A 22,246-nucleotide genomic window follows, 5' to 3' on the forward strand; every position below is an offset into this window, starting at 1 on the left:
CCTTCCCTACCTGTGCCAGGAGTTCATCAGGAGGGAGTGCTCTGTGCTCATCAGAGGCTGAAGTTGCACAAATGTAAATTACTGTCAGTTCCAGTGGGTTTGTGTAGTCTTAGCTGTTAAATTGTGTCAGAACTGAGAAGACCACAAATACTAAGGCTGGAATTTTTGAATTGATCCCCCCTTGTTTAGAAAGGACTAAAAAAATGTTACCCCTTCTATACAAGGTGTTTTTCACTTTTAAACTTTTTTCAAAGATACTTCAGCACTTTTCTGAACCACATGTTGACCTGTTATTAATTTATTTCTCTACAGGGTGTGATAGGTGTACAGCTGGTGGTTACCATGGTAATGGCAAGTGTCATACAGAAGGTCATACCTCACTATTCTCTTGCTCGTTGGCTTCTCTGTAATGGCAGGTAAGATAAGAAACAGGTGCTGTACTGTGTGTGAATATGGTGATGCAATTATGCATCAGAGCAGTAACAGTACAAAACAGTAATTTAGGTCATTTTCTTGAAAATAATTAAGCTGCTGTTCTTAAATTTACTACTATTGTATTATGTTACTTGACTTCCAGGCTCCAGGTATGAAGACAGTGTTGCTGCTCTTAATTGTACCTGTCACAAAGTTCTCTGTTATCCTGCTCTTACATTGTTAAAGGCACAAGCTCTACATACTTTGATATTAAAAAGCTAAACTGAAGAATGGAAGGACTTTTTTTCTCTACACTACCTCAATGTTCCTGATAATCCACGTGCTGATTAGCTTGGCATATAAAGAGTGCTTAGGTATTTGTTAAAAATTCTGGGGCTTTTTAATGCTTCATAGGACAGGATTAGTATGAATTTGAATATACTACTTCCTCATAACAATAGATCAAACAGACATAATGAGTTGCAAGGGGAGCATTCCCTGTGTGACTGTATCTATAATAACAATGAAAACCAGCAGCTGTTTGGAATATAAATCAGTATCTTAAATATTGATAGAATCATAGACACTGTTTTTCCATTTGGGAAGAAAAACACTTTGTATGATTAGAAGGTAGTGTGTGGTCATTTGTAATTGTGAAAATTTTGAGAATAACCAACATCTACTCCCTGATTTCTGAAGGAATATCCTTGAATAATAATGTGCTCCACAGGAATATTATCAAGTCTCATAAATTTTTCCATTGCCTTTTTTAACTCTTTATCTCTGAATTAGTAACTTTTTAATTTTCCTCATTTCATCACCCAAAGAGTTGCTAATGCAAAATTATTCTCAGTGTTGTTTAGATGTGTGATAGATATCACTGGTTAGGTATGATGGAAAACAGTATTTGTCAGGTGAATAATGTGAACAGGAATTATACTCTTTAACTGTTTTCTGAAGTTTCATTGTTGACCAGATCTGTGGGGTATTGATCACCTTTTTTGTGCTCTAAAAGAATATTACATTAATGAATAGGAATTTTCATACCACTTATTTTTAAAGTGTGTTGCTAACATGATGTTTTTATCAACAATTATCAAATGATGTTTTCTGCTTTTTTTTTTTCTATTTAATGATTTATTGACATTTTTATATCAAACTTTAAATACCTAACTGCTCTTTGTAAAGAATTACTCCACATTATGCCTGTGTTCTTCATTCTTGTCAAGTTTTCACTTTGTGTGCTTGTTATAATGCATACTTTGTGCCAATGATAGGGAGAGGTTTGCTGTTCAAATATTTTTCATAATCCTTTTCTCCTTTTATCTTTGCACACCTGCAGATTGATAAATACATAAAGCAGGATTTCTGCACTTATGCTTATAGAATTGTGCTCCCACTGAAGTCAAGGGGAGTCTTATTATTGCCTTTCATGTTAGTAGCCTTGAAAAATCTTATTGTTGCTTTTCAGTATTCTTCTATTTTTCTGGTAACTGTTTTAGTGCATTGTGATTTCAGTCATCGCGAATAACCTCCTGAATACAAGAATTATGTAAAGAGCTTGAAATAATTCTGTGTTCCAGAAATACAAACATGTCAGAAGCTTCACTGCGACAGGAGTCTGAATTTTAATGGCAGAAAGAAAAACAGCTCTCTTCTTAGTTTGGCTAACAATCTATCTGTTATGTTAACCCATTTTCCTTAGTGCTGTCTTTCCTTGATGTTTTCAACAGACCTCTGTGAGTGGGGTGGTGGAAGGTTTTACACACAATTCAGTGCACAGGCACAGGCAGGAACACTCCTAAGCAGTCTGGCTTTTCTAGGAAAAGCTGCAGCCTACTCCTCCTTTCCTTGTCAGTATACTTCAACCAGTCCTTGGTTCCCCAAACTGCTTTTTAAGTTACTTGGCTTAAGTGTCTTTCTTCCAGAGGGTTTGGAGGCTTTCCTAAGCAAGACAGCCTGATGTGTCTACAGATAGCCCTTGCTAAATGAGAGGGAGAATTATCACAGTACCAGGCAAGCCAGAAACTCTTAAGTGACCCACTGGTTTCAAGATGCTTCTCTGTGTACATTCAAAGTCTGTTAAAAGGAAGTACAGACGCTTCAAAAAGTGAAATAAAAGATAAGATATAGAATTATTCATTTACAGAATGAACAGCTATCAGTGACTGTTGAAAAACTATTTACTTACATTTGTAAAGAAATACAAACTTTTTCAATCAATGCTATTTCCAGAGCTTGGACAGAATTTTAATATTCATATTTATTGAAGTCAATGAGTTTGGCAGCATAAGTGTCTGCATGGGCCTTTGCTTTTTTAACTAAGAAAACATTCTCTACCAAAATCCTGCTTTTAAGTTGCTCAGCTACGTTCTATTTTCAGGCCACTTCAGGAAGACAGGAGAAAATGGATGTTTTGTTGTGCATTCGTTAATGACCTTCATTCAGATTAACTGGGGCATATCTGTGCTGCTGTTGCTATTTAGACTAACTTGGATATGTCAAACCTATGGAGTAATCTGTGGAAGCATCTCAGTTTCAAACATATATATGCTAAAGTAGATACTAATTCTTTTTTTAGCTCTACCTTTATGACACTGTTTATTCAGATCTCTTGTTTTTGAGATTTTAAATGCAAGATGTGTAGAGTTTATCAATGAAAAGATCCACAGACTTCTGTGTCTTATTAATTGTAATTATGAACCACTTGCAGTGTAATTCTGTACTGTAATTAAGAGCAAATTGTGTTTTAAGTGTTTGATTTGTGTTAGGATGTTACACAGAACAAGAATTTTGTCTGTTCTCCGTTAGGTACTATTCCTCTATCTGTGCAGGAAAGACTGTGAAAAATCAGCTTCCAGCAAAGGTGATTTTCATCTTTACAGAACTACTTGTGGTACTCTCAGTATGCCAAGTTCAGGTGAAATGGCGAATGACAAAGCAGATGAGTATTTCTCTGCTTTCCCCCAAAGCAGAAGACTATTTCCCTCTGTTCCCCTACTTTCTCTAGGTCGTGTGGAAGATAGGAAGAAGTTAGTATCTCTAATGTAGTTTGTCTTCTTGGAGCAGAAGGTAGATGCCCTGGTTTCTGTGTGATTCTCAGTCTTTACAAAGCCTTCTGCAGCAAAGTTTGCAAACAGCAAATTTTTCAGCAGCGACCACACATGGTAAAAATAATTAAATAAGTTTCATTCTTTCTGATGCCTCAAAAAAAAAAAAAAAAAACCAAGAAAAAAAGACAAAAATTCAGCCCCCATTTATGGTTCCAAAACTCCTTGTTCATGCAGAGTCTGTAGTGTTTGCTGTTTTCAAGTTTTGACCTGGCAGTAAATTCCTTCAAGAGATTTGTAGTGATGTTTTGGATGTCTGTGCTGTATTTTTGGCTGGTACTGAAGCTCTTTCCTCTTGAGGGAATTCCAACATCAGCTTGATTCTTTAGCAGTACCTGCTAACACAGGCTTGTGGAATCCCACTACTAACCAGATTGTATTCTTTTTAATATTGCTGTCTTGAACTTGTAATGATCCATTATTTCAGTTTTTCAGTTATTTTAAGATGATGTCTGTGAGCTCTGTGCAGCTGCTTGTTTAATGCTTTATTACACCAGCAATTAAAGTGCTGAGATTCAGAGCTTTTCCTGAATCGTGTTGTATTTTTGTTGCACCATTTTTCTTCATTCCTGATTTCCTCAGCCAGGTTTAGTGCAATGTCAAGGACAGTGTCAGGACAGAGGGGCTGTGTCTCCTGTGTAAGATCTGCCAGGCAGGATATGCTCAGTGACAGATATATTTCATAAATATTGTGCTTTTTCTCTTAGCCTCTATCCAGTGTCAGTTGCAGCACATGTGAGCACACAGGAGGTGTCTGTGCCATCACAGGGAAGGTTGAAGATGTACAATATTGCTTCTTGTGGCTGCTTTATTTGGAACTGTTTCTGGTTTCAGCACAAGTCTTGTAGGAGTGGACTTCCCTCTGTTGAGTAGACAATGTTCCATGAAGAATGACAAAATTCTGTGTACTTATGTGAAAGGCCATACTCTGCAAATATAAAGAAAGGTGGACCAGACTTCCACTTGGGCCAAGGAGCCTTTCCAGAACAGAGCTGGGAACCAGTTGTTACCCAGAGGCTTGAGGTTATTTGGGTTTCATGTTTATTTTCCAAATTTGCCTGCTGTCTTTTTGAAATTGGATGAGATGCAGTCTCTACTTTGCCAATTTGCTTGAGGTTTTCTTAATGTGAGAACTACTGATGGCTGTGGATGCCATTATCATCTCTAATTACTGCCCTGTGTTAACCCATATCACCAATTATTTGCATTCTACTTCAGAAAAATACTTTCACATAAATTTCCCAAGTCTGTTCCCATTACTAAATGGGCTCCTTTGCCTCAGCCTTTGAGAACAATGATCAGAGTGCCATCCTTCTTCATCTGTACACCATGCCCCCCTTGCTGAATGTGGAAAAAGCCTTGTTTCAGCTGCTAAGGCTCTTGACATGCTTAGAGATTAAGGTAAAATGTACCATCTTGGAGACTTAACCAGCTCTGTTTTTCCTCTTCAGATTTTCCTAGCCACTACTTGTCTTTTAAATGAATGAGCAACAGATGGTGCATTAACTTGTGAAAGTGGAATAACTTGCAGCTCAGCCACATATAAATTAGTGGGTTTTTTAATAGCACTGTTTCTAGTAGCAGTTGAAGATATTACCAAGGAGGTATTTAGGAAAGGAACGTTTTTGTTACGATCTGCTCTGCCTAAGAAGGAAGACTGGTAATGGTTATTTGATAATAGCTATTATGGATTCTGGAAAAGCACTATTTGTTTTGAGAGGCTTAATTATATTTTATAAAATTATTTAGAGTGTGGTTCTGATGGGTAATTGTATTGGTATAATTATTCTAGAACTTTAAATATCGATACAACCTTGTTTGCTGAGTAACCTGGAAAATTTGGTGTTTTGACAAGTGAAGGTCTTTCACTGGAATGACGAATTGGTGAAGCTTTCTAATTGTGCTTAAGCATCTCATATGCTGAAGAGAACTGAAGTTTAGGTGAGGTTGTTCAGTTTGGGCAAAGTTGGTGCTTGCACCCAACGGCATTTTGCTAGGTGTTGCAAATGACCAGTGTCTTCATAAGCATATAGATCTGTGCTGCTATATAAGTTTTAATTGTTTGGGTTTTTTGTTAAGGAAAACCACTCTAAATTGCAAATGCTGATATTGTTTACTTGAGATTTTCTTTTCCTTTAGTTTACGGTGGTATCAGCATCCTACTGAAGAACAACTACGGATCCTTGCAGGGAAACAAAGAGGGAAGAGCAAAAAAGATAGGTAAATGTGTGTTTTAAGCTATTTTCCTTTTTTCTCTCTTTTTTTTTTTTTTTTTAGCATTATCTATTTAATAACTTTGCCAGACAACTTTTATCTTTGCATCAGTTAAAAACTGCTAGTTGCATATGACTGCCCTGCTTGCATTAATTGTCACAGCTCTGTACCGAACTGTGTTCTTTTAACAGAGAGTTGAACATGGCCAAATTGTGCAGAACTGGATGATTTCCAGTCCACAACACAGGTCTGTGAAATTGCTGATTTGGTGGCAAGGATTTTTATTTATTTTTTTTTTTTTTTAGTGAATATGTTCATTTGGGTGAAATATCCTCCAGCATAGTTTACTGCTTGTTATTTCCAGTGAACATTCAATAAATTAACACTGCCAAACCTGTCTTAATTAGTTATTTTCAATCCAGAGAATTTAACACTCCTGTCTTTCAGCATCCTCTTCTAGACCTCAAATAAAAAGTCTCAGTGTAGCTTTGAGTTTCGGCACGGTACCTGTATGGCAGGGTGGATATGTTCTGCTCTGTAGCTGTGTTTGTATCACTAACCTTTGGAGACTGTGGGAACTCACTAGAAGACCCTGTAGCTCCCAGTGAGCTGAAGTAAATACTGGCCACCAGATCTTGCCCTGATACGTAGTCAGGGTGCAGCATATAGAAGCCATTTAAACCCACACCATAGTAGTATGTCAGAGCCTTGCAAGATAAAGCTGGGAGTTGTTGACATACCTGGTTGCTGCTCAGGATTTGAACTTGATGCTTTTAGCTACCTAGATAAAAGATGCTTGCATTCGGCAAACAACAAGTGGTCTGCATTGTTATCTAAATTTCAAGTGCCATTATATATTGAAAAAGCTTGTCACATCCGTGTGTGTATTGTCTATTTATTTAATTTGCAGAAAATATAATGGTCATATTGAAAACAAACCTCTAACCATTCCAAAAGACATAGATCTTCATCTGGAAACAAAACCTGTGACTGAAAGGGACACTATAGGTAAGAACTAGTGAATGCAGATGATAATACATAATTTCAAATATACCCTGATTCTTCCTAGTAAGTGTTTATTTGAAGTGACTGCTGGAATATCTTTTTTTTTTTTTTTTAATAGACAATGAATGAATAAGAGTACAACTGATAATAAATTAGAAAGCAAGAATTAGGGCTGAGTCTCCTGTGTTTGTTTCATGGGTGACATCTTAATGGCAGTGTTAGGGGAAAGGATGAGCAGGTGAAATTCAGCATAAAGCACATCTATTGTTGTATCAGGCATCCACAGCAGTATGAGACAACACAAAAAGGATCACATCATAGTCAATTTGAAATAGAGCTTGCAGCTTTTTACAAGAAAATGACAATTGGCAGATGTCGAAACATCCACTTTCTGCTCATCTGAAATAGGAAATGTGCTGTAGCATTAAGACCCAAACCTTTCAACCAGGCATCTGAAACACTGAGGTAAATGGCTTAGAAAAAAAAAGTGACAATACAGAAATAAGCAGCACTAAGAGTTTTGGAAGTTGCTGGTTTTTTGAAATGGTAATTTTTGATTCCTTAATCTTAACCAGTTATTCTCTTACAGAAAACTCACATATGGGTATGTATGTGTGTTACATATTTTTTTTCCTAAATACAATTTATGTTAATGTGTTCTGTGCATAAATATAGAAGGAAAGGAAGCACAGTCCTATGCAGGAGATTGCACAGCTTAAATTATCAAGAGGCAGTATAGAAATGCTTCTAATAGAAATGCAGGTTTTTTTGTAGCTGACACATAAATAAGGAAAACATTACAAATTTCAATTCATTAATTTCAATTTTATTTAACTGTCTTCCTGAGTACAGAAAATGGTACAGTGTAGGGTTTAACTGTCTTTGAAGAGATAGATGTAGAAATTTCTGTTCAACCTAACCAGGTAGCCATTTCATAATGAGTATATGACTTGGAAGTGCCTGAGTTTGGCCAGTTTTATGTGTTTTATAGCTTTGCAGGAGATACTAACAAAATCTGGAAGCATAAACCATCAGTATCTTCTTTTAAAGAGAACAAGGAAGTAATTATTTCTAGTATTTTAAATGATTCTCAATGAGCTTTTAATCTTTTACCAGAGTGAAAAAGACTCTTAACCTGGAATTGCAGCTAAAGTCAACTGGAGAACCATTTTCTCTTGTAATTTAAGTATACTTTCTGAATTTAAGATGCTTAATGTATAAAAGAGGAGATGATAAAATAGTGAAATATTGTAGCCACTATAAATTAGTGTATTGAATAATAAAAGTGAAGATTGACGTTCAGGATGTTGAGTGGAAAACGAACATAGTGGTTTGGGTTTCTTTTCTGTTGTTGCTCTTTATTGGATGATCTGGGTCTACCTAGACATCAGTTAATGGAAAATTGTCATTCCATTCTGTATTTGTCAGTAACTGCCTTAAAATTTCACACCTTCTAACATTTGCAAATTTGTATTTTTTCAGCACTGCATTATTTCCCAGAGTATCAGTGGCTGGTGGATTTCACTGTAGCAGCTACAGTTGTGTATGTGGTGACAGAAGCCTATTACAGCATTGTGAAGCCCTCACAAGAAATGAATATCAGCGTGGTGTGGTGTCTGCTGGTCCTGGCTTTTGCAGTGTATCCTTTTCTGTTTTCTTAAACCACTTGATCTGATCCAAATACTTCACATCGTTCTTCGGTTCATGTAAAGCTTCGTATTGTTGATTGGCAGGATACACAAATATTTATGGGAAAAATGCATGTATGTTCCTGCTTATCTGTAGTTATGTAGTGGTTGTAAACTAATATGGTTGTGCCTAGCTTGCCCATCAGAAACAACATTTCTGTCCAGGATATATTTACAACTATTGGAGAAGTTTGCAATTTACTGCACACTTGTTGTTTTCAGTGTGTTTAATCTGATACTTCCTGACAAAATACTAAAGTGATGAAATACTGACTTATTGCAGAGACACTTCCATGAATTCATACTTTTATAATACAGTCATGACACTCCTAGGAGATTTACAGAAAATAAAATGTGTAGACAGTTACAGGAGCTAAGGTGGTACATTTACAGAGCTCTGTGAAAATCTGAACCCCTCTCTCAAACTGAGGGAAGTAGAAGTGGAGAATTTACAGAAATGGGCAATATCACACCATAACAATCATAACTGCTGCTTCATTCTGTTACTGCAGAAGGCAATATCAGACGTGGCTTCTTGCATGGTAATTAAATGCTTTCCACATACCAACCCAAACATACCTGTTAGGGAGGAAAGTTACCTTTTAAAGATGTGATAGTTGATAAATCAGTAAGATTGAGTAAGGGCCTGCAGGCGTGCAGGTTATGGAAAGGTGAGTTAGAAAATGAGTTTCTGCAACTCCTCTGCTGCTTCAGCCAGATAAAGTGCTAAGTTAGGGTTGCTATAGCACTTGGATATTCAAAATTGATTCTTCTGTATAATTACGTGTTCTTCAGCAGAGATTTGTACTGTGTTGTGTGTGTTTTTGGTGTTTGGTTGGTTTTTTTTTTTTTGCTTTTAATGTTAGGAATAGCTGGTGGTGTTATGTAAACCCCTTCAACTTTAATGCGTGGTTATATTTGGCTTACAGTTCTGGATATGCTTAATCCTTTAACAATTATCATTAACAATGTGTGCTGCCTTTATGAAAAAGCCAGGAATTCTTTTTCTAAGTTGTCTGAAATGTAAATGTTATCCAGAGTTTTTCATTTAATGAATAAAAACTGACAGTATAGCTATATTAGAGCTAATATATGGCTGTTACTGCACAGCCTTTGTTTTAAATGTTTGGAAGGAGTTAGGAATTCTAGTTTAATCTTTGGAGAGAGAGAAAGAGAAGTGTCTACTGCTTAGGAAATCAGAAATGAAAGTGAACACCTTTGACTCCCCTTTTGAGAATGAGGGGGAGATTAATAGAACTAATGGAAAAACGAGCTTCAAATACCAAAGCCGCAAGGCACTCTTAAATTTATTGGTGGCAATGCCCCATTTGCTTTATCTTTCAGATCTTGGGTGTAGCCAACTTAAACAATTCTACAGTGATTGCAGCTCTAGGTGAATTTTGAGTCACACTGTAGGAAAACCCACTGCAATAATTCTTCCTTACAGTAGTATTTAAATACAATCCGAATTGCTGCGTTTATTTGGTCATCAATTCAGGGCAAAACCAAATGCAAAAAAGTGATGCTTGCCTGCAGTGCAAGCTTTCTGCTTCAGTAGTGTAAACATGCAAGTACCTGTTAGAGTCGGTTTTTATTGTTTGTCAGCATCTTTTTTAACATTAATTGAGCCTAAAACAGCTTTTGCAGTTTCATCCTAATCCGGCTGAGACCCCTGAGATCTAGTTGCACGTTTGAACCTGGAGGAGATAGGAACAAAATCTAGTATTCCCTGTGTGTTAGGAGCACAGTAGCTTGTATTTTCTCAATAGCTTTACTACATGAATGAAAGGGGGAGGTAAGATCACATAGAGTAGTATTAAAAGTGAAAGATCATATGATAAAAGCTACATTTTATTTAACAAGCTGTGAGCAGTTAATTGGATGCTTTAGCTTTTTTTTTATCTAGCCATGTGTTGTCTTGGTAATAGACAGTATGCTTTAGAGAGAAAATTCTTGAGGGATTCCATCAGTTTTGCACTGAAGATACAGTTTTCTTATTTTTTGTTTGATGTAACTTTGATAATCTTATGTTTAACTGTGGTTTAATTCTCACAGGTTGATAGTGAATACTGCTGCAATTGACTATAAGTAAGCCTAAACAAAAAATATACTCCAGAGTCGTGTATTTCTGGCTACCCATTATGTGATTATTACACTTTACAATATTTTGTATTTTTAACCTGAAATTGCCTGAACACATTACTTTTTTAAAAAAAAATTGCACATCACAAAACAGCCCTAGTGTAGATGACCAAAATACAGCTTTATAGTTCTTAAATATAGTTATTTTACAAACTTAATTTTCCTTGACCTTTTTCTTGTGTAGTAAGGTACTGTTTTCGTTGACTACCCATTATTTCAAAGTAGAGGATGGAGGTGAAAGATCAGTCTGTGTCACTTTTGGTTTTTTCTTCTTTGTGAAAGCAATGGCAATTCTCATTGTGACAGAAAACTATCTGGAGTTTGGACTGGAATCAGGTAATTTCTTTATTGTTTGCAACTGCCCTAGTGATTGTATGACCTGAAAAAATTATTTCCAGTCTTTGAGGTGTTTTTGAGAATATCTGTGTTAAAATGTTAACTCTGTATGTCATCTACTTCTAAGAAATTTTGCTTTGGAATGCAGAATCTGAAGGATATCCCATATATTTTTGGTCCTTCTTTTTAAACAGTGCAGTCTTTGCCCGGGTTGTTTTTGTTAATCACATTTGCCTTCCAGTTTTACATTGAACCCACTTTGTGTTTTACAGTAAAGTGAAGCTCCTTTACTTAGGGAAAAAAAAGAAACACCTATGCTTTTAAAAAAAAGTAATTTTATTCCTGTTCCTAAGGCATACAAATGCCAGAGTTGTTAACAAACAAGTTTTATTGCATTATTGAATATTAATTAGCACATGAATGAGCTATGCTAGACATGTGAATATTTTTTTTTTTAAAAGATGACCTTTTGCCTAGCGTTTTACTTCAAAAAAGGGATTCTGCATTTCTACTGTAATAAAATACATATAAATGATGTGTCTCCGCAGGATTCTCGAATTTCTCAGAGAGTGCTATGCGGTTTCTTGAAAAGCAGGGTCTGGAATCCCAGTAAGTTTCTGGAAATACATTTGTCTGTTTTATGTGTGCACTTGTAACTGAACCACTTGGATATTCTTAGCAAGCATTTGTCTTGCCTGTCTGGCTCTTGTACACGCTAATAGTCCCTATAATAATGTGAAGTGGGGGGTAATGAAAAGAACTCATTAGTACTCACAAGAAAATTAAGTTGCATTTGTGTTTTTTTTTAATTTGGGGATAGTTTCTGCCCTGGCATTGTGGTTGCAGTCCGTAAAACACAGTTCAAAGCTATAAACATTTTTCATCCTAATTCCCTGCAGCTTTGCAAGGGCTGTTTAAAACAGGTAATAGGTATTTTTTTGCCATTCTTGTAGTATGCAAGAGGATAAGTGTGCAAAAGCTACGGGTGGAAGTTGTGATAAAATTGGCATTAAGAGGAAATTCTGGCACTCACTCCAGTTTTCAGGCTGTGATAGCGTTTTCCAAGATGCAAAAACATCTGCTTGCTACAGGACATCCAAGTTTTGTGTGGGCTGTGGAAGGAACATGCCATAGCTTGTGACACTGTAGAAATATACAACTGCTGTTGTAGACAGCCTTTGTATGTTATAAAATGGATATATGTTTTGATTTTTTTCTCTGTACATATGCTTTAAAATGCGTTTATGGGGTGTCTTTGAATTTCTTGATAGTTCTCAAATATCTTGCTGAAGCTATGGAATCTTTTTGTGGAACAGAAGTTCAGACTAGATTATTGTCATTTATGAATAAACTCATGGGAAGCTCTTCATGGGAGTCCCATGTGTTTTGTAGCCTTTCTGCACTCTTGTTTTTCCTAGGCTATTGCAAGTTTACTAACTCTGTATTAATTTTCATGTTAAGTGTTTATTTTTGAACTTTTGCAGTGCTTTGGCTGTTCACAGGAGCAATTGAGTTGATGATGGTGTCTCTTGGTAGTTTACATGATGTAGATTGAGAAAGAATTTGAAATTCACATGGATCACTAGTTTTGGTTTTGTTCCTCTTTAATCTGTATTAGTTAATGTCCCTTGTGGATTTTGTGTAATCCTTTTTTTTTTTTAATTCTATTGATCCTGGATATTTTTTTCTCTATATACTCTGTAGTTCATTAAATGAAACTATATTAATCACTTGGAAGAGACATGTTAATTGGCCACATGTATTTTAAATCTGTGAAAAAGTGAAGTAATAAGTGTGATGTGTTTAATGAGTAAAGGTAGAGTGTAAGTAGTATAACTTAAATATCCATTTTGCCTTTGACCAGTTAAACTTATGATTCATCTCTTCCTCTTTTAAGAACATAATCATTATATTCATCCAGTTAGCTATTTGTATTACATAATTTGTTGTTAATTACAATATGAATTTACTCTTCTTTTGTTCTTCTCTACTAACAGACTTACCACTTTATAGGCAACAGTTTAGTTTTTCTGTTTTTCTAGGACATAAATAGGTGACTTTTTTTAACTCCTAATTGATATGTAATAATGCTGGTATTCCAGAATAAAACTATAGAATACTGTTTGCTTTTATTATTAAATGTTAGATACTGTTGAGTTGAAAGTAGTCTCTGATACCCCCCTCCCTCAACTTCCTCCCCAAGAAAATGCTTATTTCCTTTCTTTTCTTTTAGGGGTCCTGTGTCTAAACTAACCTTCAAATTGTTCCTGGCTGTTCTGTGTTCACTTATTGGTGCTTTTTTGACATTCCCTGGCTTGCGACTGGCTCAAATGCATCTGGATGCTCTGAATTTAGCAACAGAAAAAATAACACAGTAAGAGAAAATATATGCACATAGTCTTAGAAGATATATGCTATTCGGTCTTTAATGTCTGAAAATAAATAAAGCAAACTATTCCAACAAGAAGGTAGTGATTAAGACTTCTGCTGCTGCCTGCTTTTTGTATCTGGAGCAGAATCGCCACCTGCCTCTTTCTGCTCAACCTGTGCTCTGCCAGTCTGTTATATTCTTTGCCTTGTAATTAAGAGTCCAGTTAAAGGAGCTTTCTTTCCCTCCTGCAAGAGCTCCACCATGAATGTTTCTGCTTACTGCTTCCTTTTCCCCTTTGTATCTTTTTGGAAGTTAAGATCATTTTCAGGAGGTAAAGGTGCAACCACAGACTTCTTTTTTTTTTCTACTCCCACCTCCAGGTGGGCATCATGCCTTCAATAAAATTAGGGTAAGAAACAAAGAAAAGATGACCCAGGATGTTTAATAAGGGTCAGATGTTAAGATTGGTTTAAAGGAGTATTTTCATTTTCAGCTATCCTTGAATTTGGTAGTAAAATGTTTTTTCCTACTTATTTATCTTCAGTGTTTTCTGGTTGGGGAAAAAACTCCAAATGTCATTCATAGCTCTTGAACTTTGATATTTAATATGTATTAATGACAGATTCTGCAGTTTAGGCCATTGTATTATGATTGTTTAGTCTGGTCACTTTCCTAAGAAAACCATTATATTTTCTGATAGGAAAATTATTTATGCTCAGACTGCATTTTTTTCTTTTCACCCAAAAATGCCCAGTTTAAAAATTAATCTGTTTGCAGTGGGTCCTTCATTCTTGGTAAATTTATAACCATGTGCTCTCTTCTATCCTTTCACTCATTTTAGTTGAATGCATACAGGTATGGCTGTAAGCTGTTGGCTTGTATCTGCTGCTAAGTTTCTGTCTATGCATAGACAGTGGCTGAGTCACTTCCTGATCTCTTGTTTAGATAAAAAAAAAAAAACAAACAGAAAACTTAGCTTTTAATTTTTATAGTTCTTAATATTTTAGAATCTTTTGGGCCTTTTCTGTAAGCATCCTCTAATTTTTCAATATCTTCCTTGATTTGTGGACTTGAGATCCTAGGTGGAAGTACAAACTCTTTGAAACCAAACTTCATTAATCAAGAGCTAAATGGATCGTTAACATCCACTAGAATGGGGTTATGAAAAATAAGTCTTCTCTAACTTAATGCTTAGAGGACATTTGAACTAATTGCTGATGATAACTGTGCAACACCAAGCAAATTATTTTCAAATATCTGCCAATACTTTGACTACCCAAGTGGAACAATATAAAAATTACATTAAGTGGATTGAAACATAGTCAGCTATCAATGTAATTGGGTAATGCAATTATAAACAAAGAATCATTGTTAAGTGATAGGTTCTGACTGGCCTGAAGAGATCAGTATTTCCCCTTAGTGATGTGTTTTCATCTGAGTACATCATTATTGACTGTTTGCAGTTCTTTGATAGTGACTAAAGGGACTAGTAAATGGGGTTGATGGGTCACTGATACAAAGCTCTCTAACTTGGGTGAAGGAAAAGAATGGTTTTCTCTGCAGTCAGACATCTGGTGTACAAACTAACCAACAAAAAAAAAACCCTGAAAATAAACTGTCCTCAAATCCCCAAAGCTGCCCAAAAAACCCTGCCAGCCTCCAAGTGCACTGAAAAATAATAATTAAAAAAAAAAAACAATCCACAGAAGAAAACACTGGAGAACAGTGACTAAGGGGAAGAGGTGGAAAAAAAAAAGAAAAAGGTAATGATTACCACTTCACTAATGTGTTCAAAGTAGTTAATGTGATTATTTTATGAATGTAAGGAGTAAGTTTTTGTGTGTTGTTTCTTTTGTTGTGTTTTTTTTTGTTTGTTTTTTTTTTTTTAATAACAGAATGAAAATAATTTGGTGTCCCTTTTGGTTTTGATAGCTGGTTTGATACTTTTTTTATTCTTTAAGACTAGTATGCATACATTTTGGAGGTTTTTTTTTGAGTTTTCTTAGTTGATTTGTATCGTTTTCGTACACATTCTCTCATTTTCCAGAGCCTGCTCCAAGAGTCTTTCAGCCTTTCTCCCTGTACTCAAACAGAAGGGGATTCTTGGCACCCTTTGGCACATTCCACTCCATTAACTTAGTAGGATGTCTTAAATAGGTAGAAGCTCATATAAAACTCTTTACAAGTTACTGAAATGCCTTGGACTGTTCTTTTGTGCTGTCGTGTTCCCCAGCAACACCGAGTAACTGCCAGTGCTTTTCTCCATCTGAAACCAGTGGTTTGAAATCAGTAAGGTGTTGTGTTCTTAGGAGTAACTTTTGATTACTTCATTTTCTTTCTGTGGTGTAGAAGCACTCTGGTTGGAGATGGACATATAGAGAAGCTGATTCTGTTAGTGAGGAAGCACTGCACTAGCAAAACTACCAGGTCTACAGCACTGAAGTCTTCAGCTGTTTTCCTTTCACTTTAGTAATGAAAAATGATAGGGATGTGGGGTTCAGAAAATAAGAAGTATAAAATTCAGTAAAAACTCCAGAATGCTATCTCCTCTTTTAACGTTCTGCAGTTTTATACTCAAAGATTGCAAAAGAGTTCTACTTCTGCATTAACTGTGCAGTTTCATACAGGGGTTTTAAAATGGAATAGCTGTGCTGGCTTTGTGTGTTCTTGTTTTGGGTTTTTATTTGGGTCCAAGTATCTTTAATTAAGAGTACATACCAAGTTCCATTTAATCAAGGTTCCTGAGTAGGAAATTCATTTGAACTGGGATACATGAGCTCTGAGAACTGTTTTCTCTGGTCTGTATAGATAATGGAAATTAATCTGAGTATGCTTTTAATATAGCAGCATATTTCCCATAGTTACCTGAGATGCTGACTCTCTAGATTAAAACTGCAGTAAACTAGTGCTGTTTGGGGTTAGGTCATTGTATGAAGTGTACAACAACTGTCTTTCACTGTCCTGTGACATCATGCAGGTAGCTCCTTTGTTTAGATTATTTGGAGTGAATCAAGTTTTCAGATATTCTAAGAGCATCACAACCAGTGTGATTTCCCTATGTAATATTACTGTTTTGTTGAAAAGCCATACCTATAAAATAGCAAAGTATTTCCCTTATTTACTTTTCTTCCAACTATTCTAAAATATAGATTTGTACTCTTGAATCTGTACCCCTAGTTTCAACAGTATGGTAATTGTTTGTATTTAATAACTTTCCCTCCTTTTTTTTTTTTTTCCCCTTCTTTCAGAACACTGCTACATATAAACTTCTTGGCACCTTTATTTATGGTTCTACTGTGGGCAAAACCAATCACTAAGGACTACATTATGAACCCACCTTTGGGAAAAGAGAGCGTCCCTTTGTAAGATTCCCTTTAAAAATTCTTTCTGGGGTACTGAGGGCAAAATCATAAGTTTAAGTGGTGCCTATTACTGTGAAAGTCATAGAACTGTGAAAGACTTCAAGTTTAATAGCATCTGCCATCAAAGGTATTGTGGAAGTTGCAGCTGAACTGTGAAGAGCGGCTGTTATTTTGGAAGAATGAGAATTATTGGCAGAGTGTTGAATGTCAAGGTGGTCATTCCCAGAAAGCTGCTATCGTTGCTGTCTTCTGTTTTCTCCTTGGCAGTGATGGATTGTTCTTCCTGGAGGTGGAATACTACCTCACTGCCACCTTCTGGAACCTTGTATCTTATAAATTGGGGTAGGAGAGGAGTGATTTCACTGAAGAGAGTCGTGATACATTGGCATGAGAACTGACCTAAGTGATTTGCCTTAAGATCTCTATGTGTAGGTGAAGTGCATATGTAAATGGATAGCTAAAATATTTGGAATGTAAAAAGGGAAACAATTTTCAGGAAGAGTAATATCCAAAATAAATAATGTATAAATAGCATAGGTGACTGTCATTGTCACTATTAGTGTAGATAATTAAGAACAGTAGTATTCAAATAGACCTGAAACAGATGTGATTGGCTGACACTTATTGCTTTTTAGGTCTAAGATACGCTTCTAAGGTGATGCTGTGACCACTGAACTATTACATAAACTGCTGCAAATACACATATTTTGTGCTTCCATTTTCTTCTGAAGTTTATCTTAAAATGAGGGCTGTGCTATAACAGGATATCTAACCCACTGAAGTACACATTTGCTATCTAGAGCTGTGTCTTCAAACCTGAAATTATCTGAGCAAGCTTGTTTTTTAATCTCCTGTCTTCATGACTCAGAATTTAAGCATTTAAGAGCTGTTCTTGTTTACAGACAAACAGATACTAATTTAGATCTAATGCTGTAATAGAGCAAATGAGAAGCAGCAGTGAAGAGAAGCAGAGGGCAAAAGTGAATATTACTTGTACATGAACTGTAGCTTGTGTGAAGTTTTTTGACAGTATGCTTCAGGATTTCTTTACAGATGATACAAATAACTCTGTCGCAGCAGGTGACCTTTGGAAAACAGCATTACCCTTTTTTTTTTTCCTTTATCCACAGAATGTCAGAAGATACATTTGACACTGTGAGATTGTGGATTATAATCCTGTTGTGTGCTTTACGGTTGGCTATGATGCGTCACCATTTACAGGCCTATCTGAATTTAGCCCAGAAAAGTGTGGATCAGATGAAGAAAGAAGCTGGCAGAATAAGTGTGGTTGATTTACAGAAAATGGTAAGTATGGGGTTACCTATTTGGAATACTCTCTCTGTACAAATGGTATTTTCCCAGTTTGTCTTCTGTGATACCAGAGCTGAAATCTGAATGAAGCTTTCTAAACTGTCTCTCCTATAAAAATAGCACAATTACAGAGAAATTCTGCAAACCAGAACATGCAGAGATGTGTCATCCATGTTATGCAGAAGGCTTATCTCAAGTTACTTGGGAGTTCATATAAAAGATCCCTTAATGAATTGTTCTTTACAAATATTACAAATATGGCATGTTTTCTGCTAAGCATTAATAAATCTTGGGGAATGCACAGTGGGAATCATCCTCTGTAGCCACAGCAAAAGGAAAAAAAGTTCAATTTAGACAGGTGGGTAAAATACTGTTACCTAATCCCAACCATGATTTTTAAATTGAGGCAAAATTTAAGATATGGTGGTTACATTTTGGCGTGAATTAAGACATTTAATTCTGTCATACCACTCTCAAATGCACTAGTCTAGTTACAAAACTGACTGCCCATCTTGTTACTGTGGCAAAGGGAAAATTTCTTTGAATTTTTTTTTTTTTTAAGAAAAGTAATAAATCACACCATCAACAAACTGAAGAGGCAGAAATACATAAGCTTGTTGTAGAATGGTGTTGGCATGTTGCCTACAAAAAAATTGTATTTCTGCTGCTGCATGATGGTGCTGTCTGATGACTGCTGAGCTGGGATGTGTTGCAGGGGGAGTATTGGAAGAGTGCCATAAGACAAAGATTCCTCTCTTAGGACTGTCACTATTGCTTAGGATTTTGTCCATGGCTTCACTGAGTATCATGAGCCCTAAGTGGGCTATTCACTAGTAATTTGCTGAACGCCGTAAGTGGGCTCTGCAGGAGTTATTCACAAATGTGGCTAGCAATTTGCTACAAAAAAAAAAAGGTCAGTAGATACAGGTAGTGGCAGCTGGGTAGGATTGCTGTGAATGCATAATTTTAGTTCTGGGAGCTTGCGTCCTATCCATAAAACAATGTCTTCTCTATCTGGTGTTGCCTAAATCTATTTATCCAGTTTCTTCAGATTTTCTATATGAGAAGGCTGTAGCCACTACTTGAAGTCCTGTCATGTTTTACTAGCCATGTGTTCTTTATCTTCTTCTGGAACTTCTGCCAGTATGGTCTCTCCTACCTCTCATCCTACAGTGATCATTACTTTTTAATGTGTTCTTTTTATCATATTCCAAAGTCATCTTACAGTATTTTTTTTTCATGCTTTTTCATCCGTCCATGTCTTTTTCTTCTCATGGTAGTTTTCTGATGCTTGCTTATCACAAAACCCTTTTGATGTTTTAGAGGTATTTCTAAAAATGTCATATCTGCCTTCGTTTTGTTTGCCACCCTGTATTCTTTTCTAAAATCCAGTTAGTTTTGTTTCATTGCTTGCTTGCTATTGATTTTATGACTTTTTTTCCTTTTTTATTTGGTCTAGTATTCTAGGTCAATAGCTTGTACAAAATATGTAATGTAAAAATCTTGGGAAAGATGGAACAGATTGGGAGCAGAAAGGGATAAATTTGAGTGGATTTCAATGAACCATGATGTATCCCTGAAATAAAGACTGTTGAAAATAATAACTAATACAATAACAACTTGTAATTGTTTTAAAAATACTGCCATTTCACAGTCTGAAATCTTAGAAGTATCTCCTTTCGAAAATGGACTGCAATATTAACAAAACTTTCATTTACTTTTTATGAAGCTTTGCAACTGTGACTACTAGATCATTTCTGAAATGGGATTTAGTTTGTAAATCATTGGGGACTTCAAAAATGAAACGTACTTATATTGAAATATGAGTCTTCGAATGATGATGTGCAGTTGGCAGAAATAAAATGAGTTGTTTGTTTTAACGTAACTGGTGCTTTTAATTATGTCCTATCAGCACTTCCTCTCAGATTTATACATGTCCTGAAACTGGAGTTTATTGCAGGAATAGTTTCATTAGGTCTTTGAAGACAGAATGTCACATGCCACGATGTGCTAGAAGACTTTTAAACCAGCTTTAATGCATTAAGTACTGGGTTTTTTTTAATAAATAGCTTGTTGTTCCTAGACATGTTCATAAAGGTTTGCTTTGATCAGGCAGAACTGATGAAGTACTCTTGTTTTCCCAGGTGGCTCGGGTATTCTATTATCTTTGTGTGATTGCACTGCAGTATGTTGCACCATTGGTGATGCTCCTACACACAACTCTGCTCATGAAAACACTAGGTAGGCAAAAATGGGTCAACAAAAATGCGTTCTGTTCCACACAGGGCTTTTTTTTCCATCTTACTGAAGAAAGTGAGAATGTATGGGTACTTTCAGCATAGAAATACACTGTAGTTCCTTGCAATTTAAGACATACTGATATGCAGCTTTTAAGCAGTCCTCTTCTGTTGCTGCTTTTGACATCTTTCAATTATGCTGATTTCCTTGACTTATTTCTGAGAAATTGTGTAATACAACCAATTAAGCAGTTTACTTCTGTTGAAATATTTCTTTTAAAAAATACTTTCAAAGGGACCTGCATGCACTGTTGATGATTTAACCTTGTGAACATCTATAAAAGGAATGTTTTTGCAGCTTTTCAATCCTAAGTAGGCTTTTTGAATGGAAGTTGTGAGGTGTAGGGTTCATTTCTTTATTGGGAGATGTGATGTTACTCTACTGTTAGGGGTTTCTTGTCTTTATTGTGAGGATTGTCTTTCACAACCTGCCATGCAGTCGTGGCATTCTTTTTGCAAAATGTCAACAGAAATAGATGGGCTTTATTAGGATGTGATTCATCCCATGCTGGATTAGACATCTGTGATTGGTGAGAAGAATCATACCCAGCACTGACAGGGGTCCCGAGGCAGCTGTATCACAGTAGACATTAGGATGTCAAAAAGTAAAATTAATCCTGCCCTGAGAGCTTACTAGTATGATCAGGAAGCCATGCAGATGAATACAATTAGTATTTACTAACTTATAAAAATTTCAGTGGTGTTTTTTTTTTTTTTAAGGGGGGAAAATATATTTAAAATGATCTACAGAGTAATAGAAATAACAGAACTTGAATTCTACAAAAATCTGTTACTCATTTCTTTTCAACAGGTAATTACTCTTGGGGCATCTACCCGGAACTGAATTCTGACACTCCAGTAGAAAACAGTCTGCTTCCTAGTTCAGTTCATTCTGAGTCTCCACCTGCTGATGGAAAGATGAAAGTAACTGTAGTGCAAATAACAATGGCTTTGGGAAGCCTGAAGAATATCTTCACTCCGCTCCTGTTCCGGGGACTCCTGTCTTTCCTCACCTGGTGGATTGCTGCTTGCCTCTTTTCTACAAGCCTTTTTGGGCTTTTCTACCACCAGTACCTGACTGTGGCATGAACAGGTCAACTGACAAAGCAAATGAGAGGTCAAATACTAGATACAAACCCAGGTACCCTAAAGGAAATGAAGAGAAAAGAAGCAAACTATATAGGAAGAGAAAACATATCAGAATTTTTTTTAAACACTTCCTCTGTGTTCTCAGGGTGAATATTCTTACGATGTTTAAAACTGCAACTGGGTTTGTTATTTTTGTTACCCAAATGGTAGGTAACTAATTGAATTATAGTATTGGGACTGACAGATGTTGTTGTGTGACAGGTGGTGGTGGTGAGCGTGCTGAAAAGATATGGCCTCTGAGTATCTTCGTTTCCATAAACAGCAAGCCAACCTCAAAACTTTGTGTTTTAAGCATCAACAGTCAGTGACTGAACTATGTTGAAAGGGTACTGGTTATAGTGATGGTGGCTGCCTATCGATTAAATCTTGAAACTGAGCCATACAATAGAAGGAGAGAGGGGATATTAAAAAAATAATTCTGTTGGATAGCTATCAATCACTTTTCTCCATGAAAAATGAAAATCCAACAGGACTAAAGAAATGCTGTATATTACAGTAAGGAAAGTTGTATAAAATTTAACAAGAGTAGATACATGAACCTGACAGGCATTGCTGCCTAAATATTTTGCAGGAATTCTTGTGCAGTAAGAGAGGAGAGTTATAAAAAAATATATTATTTCTGTCCCTGCAGTCATTTTGAAGTAATGGCCGTCTGTATTGGTGCTAATACTGATCCACAGATTCCATTTGGATCTTTTAAATTTCTCCTTTTCAGGTGATAAATTCAGTTGAATTCACAAAATAATAGATGACTAGTGACACCAATCAAACATTTCAAAACAAAGTAGCTTGATCCTGCTGAGAGTGTATGTATCTGTGTAATGTGCGTATAAATATATATTATATA

General features: G+C 36.0%; 1 protein-coding gene across 1 annotated transcript; it reads left to right on the forward strand.

Moving 5' to 3' along the window:
* The first annotated feature begins 342 nt into the window (after positions 1 to 342).
* TMEM161B (transmembrane protein 161B) lies at positions 343 to 21,339 on the forward strand. The gene is made up of 11 exons (XM_008948410.1): positions 343 to 416; positions 5,664 to 5,744; positions 6,649 to 6,746; positions 8,226 to 8,382; positions 10,758 to 10,909; positions 11,458 to 11,518; positions 13,143 to 13,283; positions 16,529 to 16,642; positions 17,773 to 17,947; positions 20,098 to 20,194; positions 21,062 to 21,339. Exons 1-11 carry the CDS (start codon positions 343 to 345, stop codon positions 21,337 to 21,339), a joined length of 1,428 nt encoding a protein of 475 aa, XP_008946658.1.
* The last annotated feature ends 907 nt before the right edge of the window (positions 21,340 to 22,246 follow it).

The sequence above is a fragment of the Merops nubicus genome, unplaced genomic scaffold (assembly GCF_000691845.1).
Source record: "Merops nubicus isolate BGI_N331 unplaced genomic scaffold, ASM69184v1 scaffold45549, whole genome shotgun sequence".
In the NCBI taxonomy this organism is placed as follows: Eukaryota; Metazoa; Chordata; class Aves; order Coraciiformes; family Meropidae; genus Merops; species Merops nubicus.